The 2,854-nt window shown below is 33.6% G+C and overlaps 1 protein-coding gene across 7 annotated transcripts; it reads right to left on the bottom strand.

The window, feature by feature from the left end:
- Window positions 1-227: 227 nt before the first annotated feature.
- On the bottom strand, window positions 228-2,520 carry LOC9317022 (SNF1-related protein kinase regulatory subunit beta-3). 7 transcript variants are annotated; one of them, XM_021028170.1, is made up of 5 exons: window positions 2,180-2,328; window positions 2,031-2,097; window positions 1,324-1,396; window positions 981-1,033; window positions 228-879 (listed from the first exon to the last, which is right to left on the bottom strand). In XM_021028170.1, exons 4-5 carry the CDS (start codon window positions 1,005-1,007, stop codon window positions 562-564), a joined length of 345 nt encoding a protein of 114 aa, XP_020883829.1. In that variant the 5' UTR covers window positions 1,008-1,033; window positions 1,324-1,396; window positions 2,031-2,097; window positions 2,180-2,328; the 3' UTR covers window positions 228-561. The 7 variants fall into 7 exon arrangements, with proteins under 7 accessions (XP_020883829.1, XP_020883823.1, XP_020883825.1 ...); XM_021028164.1 differs by lacking the exons at window positions 1,324-1,396; window positions 2,180-2,328 and adding an exon at window positions 2,335-2,520; XM_021028166.1 differs by lacking the exons at window positions 1,324-1,396; window positions 2,180-2,328 and adding an exon at window positions 2,346-2,520.
- Window positions 2,521-2,854: the final 334 nt, after the last annotated feature.

Genomic DNA, 2,854 nt, shown 5'->3' with positions numbered 1-2,854 from the left:
TATGATTGTTGTAAGATATATAAAAAAAAAACAAAAAAACAAAAAACAAATAATTTTTCCAATACCGGCGGAATGGTTTAAAGAGTAAGACTATCTTATCACAAGCATAGCTTTTAATATCCATAACTCATTAGTTACATTCAAACATAGTTGCAATGATCCAATGACCAACAAAAACCATTTCAATCCCAATTTTAGAGACATTTGTTACTTATCGTACATAGAAGTTTTGAAAGATTTAAATAATTTATGGAACATTTAAATATGAGCAAGTACAGAACTTCAATACTGATATTTGGGCTCGTTAAACCAAAGGGAGTTATTACAAACAAACAAACAATGCCCAAGTCTATCAGCTTTCTTGGCCCTAAAAATGCATGTAGATTTTATATAACCTTCGAACAAGATGATGATTTGATTTCAATCGAATTACCTAGAAACCGTCTAAACCGAATCGGTAAGAGAAGAAGAAAATTCAGTCTGGAGTAGATGGTTTTGTATACCAAGTTCAATCCATAAAGAAGCAAGTTCCCAACACTACTTAAAAAGAGGCATCATCATTCAAACATTGGCGTTCCCTCTTCTTTGGACAGGCTTGTATATCACCACTGTGACAAACTTAGACCTGAACCGATGCGAAAAACCGAGTGCTACAACGGATCTTGGGGCGTCTCGGTTTTCGATATAGAGGTGGTTCAGGACGACATTTTGTGGCGCATAAGCCAGTTCCATGCTACCCGGATTGCCTAATAGAGAGTGTTGAAGGTGTGGCGGTACTGCTGGAGGATCTCTTGTCTCATCTTCAGTTGCGGAATACACATTGTTGTAACTTGAAACTGGCGATACAGGTACTTCAAATCCCACAACCGTTGTGTCCTCCTAAGTTTAAGAAGAAGATAAAAGATGAAAATTCAAGCGAGGGAGACTGGAAATTACTTGGTTTGTTGGTTCAAGACGAAGAGTTGTTTTAGCTGGCTTACATGATCATCAGGATTTTGACTATTCATCTTGGATAAGATTGCAACCTTAGTACCTGAAACATAATATAAACATAACTTAACCGCCATAGCATGCGAAAAAACCCATCAAAACTAATGTACGTCACGCACAGCTTAAGTGCCATTCAAACCAGTGATAGATCAAAAACTATGTTTGAATCTTGAAGCTAGATTAAAAAAAAATCACTGAAGCAGAAATGATGTGGAAACAATGTTATAAGGCAAACTCTTATTTGTGTGAAATGTAAGACTTCTGTCAAATCGGTATCTATAGTCAAATAATTCCGGAACCGGAAGACAAATCTAAGGATCCAAAGATGCAGACAGTTTTAAGAAAGTTGAACCAGAGAATGTATTTGGCATATTCTAACCGTCCCTTCTTCGAAGAAAGTACTAACCTGGACAAAGGATTCAAGAATCAATGGACCACAAGAGTTAGAAACTTAGAATTGAAAACATATTGATCATTATCACAACAGAGACAAGTTGGAACACATTCCAATTCCACAGCTAATTCTTCTCTGTGTAAACACAAAATATATAGGATTTAACCATTAATGAACTCATTGCACGGTTTTATCTTACTAATGTACCAACACACATCATAGGAATGATATCTCAGCTAAAGACCCTTTAAACCTATAAGAAAACCCCATCTATCAAGCTTCAAGGTTCCATACATTTCCAAGACAGAACCATGAAGAATTTCCTTGCACGAGAAACTAAGCCCCAAGAAGTTATTCAGCTTACCATATTCCATGTTCTTCCTATCAAGTGATGTTGAAGAAAACAGGCACTCAATGCTTAAAGAGAATCCAAAATTTGAGAACCCTAAATCCTAAACCCAGAGAATAAAATCCCAACAAATCAAGTGGAGATATCAATCAATAGAGAATGAAAGAACTATAATGACCCAATCTGATGAAAAACATACACTTAGCAACCAAATTGAACAAACTTAAAACACAACTACGAAGCTTAAAGATACATAACAATGAACAAAATATCAGAATCTGGAGTTAAAATTCTCACCTTTTTGAAGCTAAGCCCTTCAAATCACCCTTTCAAAAACGTAGCAGCAATGAAAGTCTACACAAATCTGCGAAATCATTAATGAAGAAGACTCAAAAGAAGATAATACAAAAACACCCACCTCACAAAAAAAAAACCCTAGAAATCACCGGAAAATCAAAATTGAGGAATCATTCGCCTAAAAGATGAAATTTTGAATCATGGGTATTCGATATCAACGGAAATTTCGTATAGAATCAAACAGAGGAATTGGAACAAGGAAGGAGACGAAACGAAATTGAGAAAGAGAGAAAAAAGGGTTTACTCTGTTTTTACTTAACCTAGAATGAATGATTGATTGATTAATACAGCTTGGAGAGAAGAAGATTGGGTTCGTGCTGAGATTCTTGACGAACACAGTTGCGACAAGCATCAGCTTTTGTTTTGCTTATTGGCTCATCAAATTTTGCTATCCTGAGAAAATATTTTCTTTCCTCTGAAAACATTTTTTCTTCTTACGGAAACTATTTTACTCTTTTACTTTCTTTTTTTTCCCAATAAAATATTTGATTCCCAATAAGAGTTTCAGTTTTGTACTACTACCTTTTTTTTCTTTTTTTTTTTTTTTGTGAAACCTTCTTTTCATTTTTCTTAATTCCAATATACGAGATAATTGTGGTAACAATTATGTAACATTTAAATAAAATAAATTTGTAAAAATTAATTCTGTATGATTTTTTGTTCTTACTTGAAAATTTACTTTATGAATTTAATATATTGATATATCACTAAAATATTTAATTCTTAATACTAATTTAAAATAACCTAAAACATTTTAAGTATTT

This window comes from Arabidopsis lyrata (assembly GCF_000004255.2).
Source record: "Arabidopsis lyrata subsp. lyrata unplaced genomic scaffold ARALYscaffold_4, whole genome shotgun sequence".
NCBI lineage: Eukaryota > Viridiplantae > Streptophyta > Magnoliopsida > Brassicales > Brassicaceae > Arabidopsis > Arabidopsis lyrata.
The sequence above is the reverse complement of the archived record's forward strand: the minus strand, read 5'-3'. Positions and strand labels throughout refer to the sequence as shown.

Bases quoted from the DNA above. Each gene is read 5' to 3' on its own strand.
- LOC9317022 (XM_021028164.1), bottom strand. From the start codon at position 1,007: ATGAATAGTCAAAATCCTGATGATCAT. The intron at 880-980 runs GTAAGCCAGCTA...TCTTAAACTTAG, and splicing joins GTCAAAATCCTGATGATCAT to GAGGACACAACGGTTGTGGG.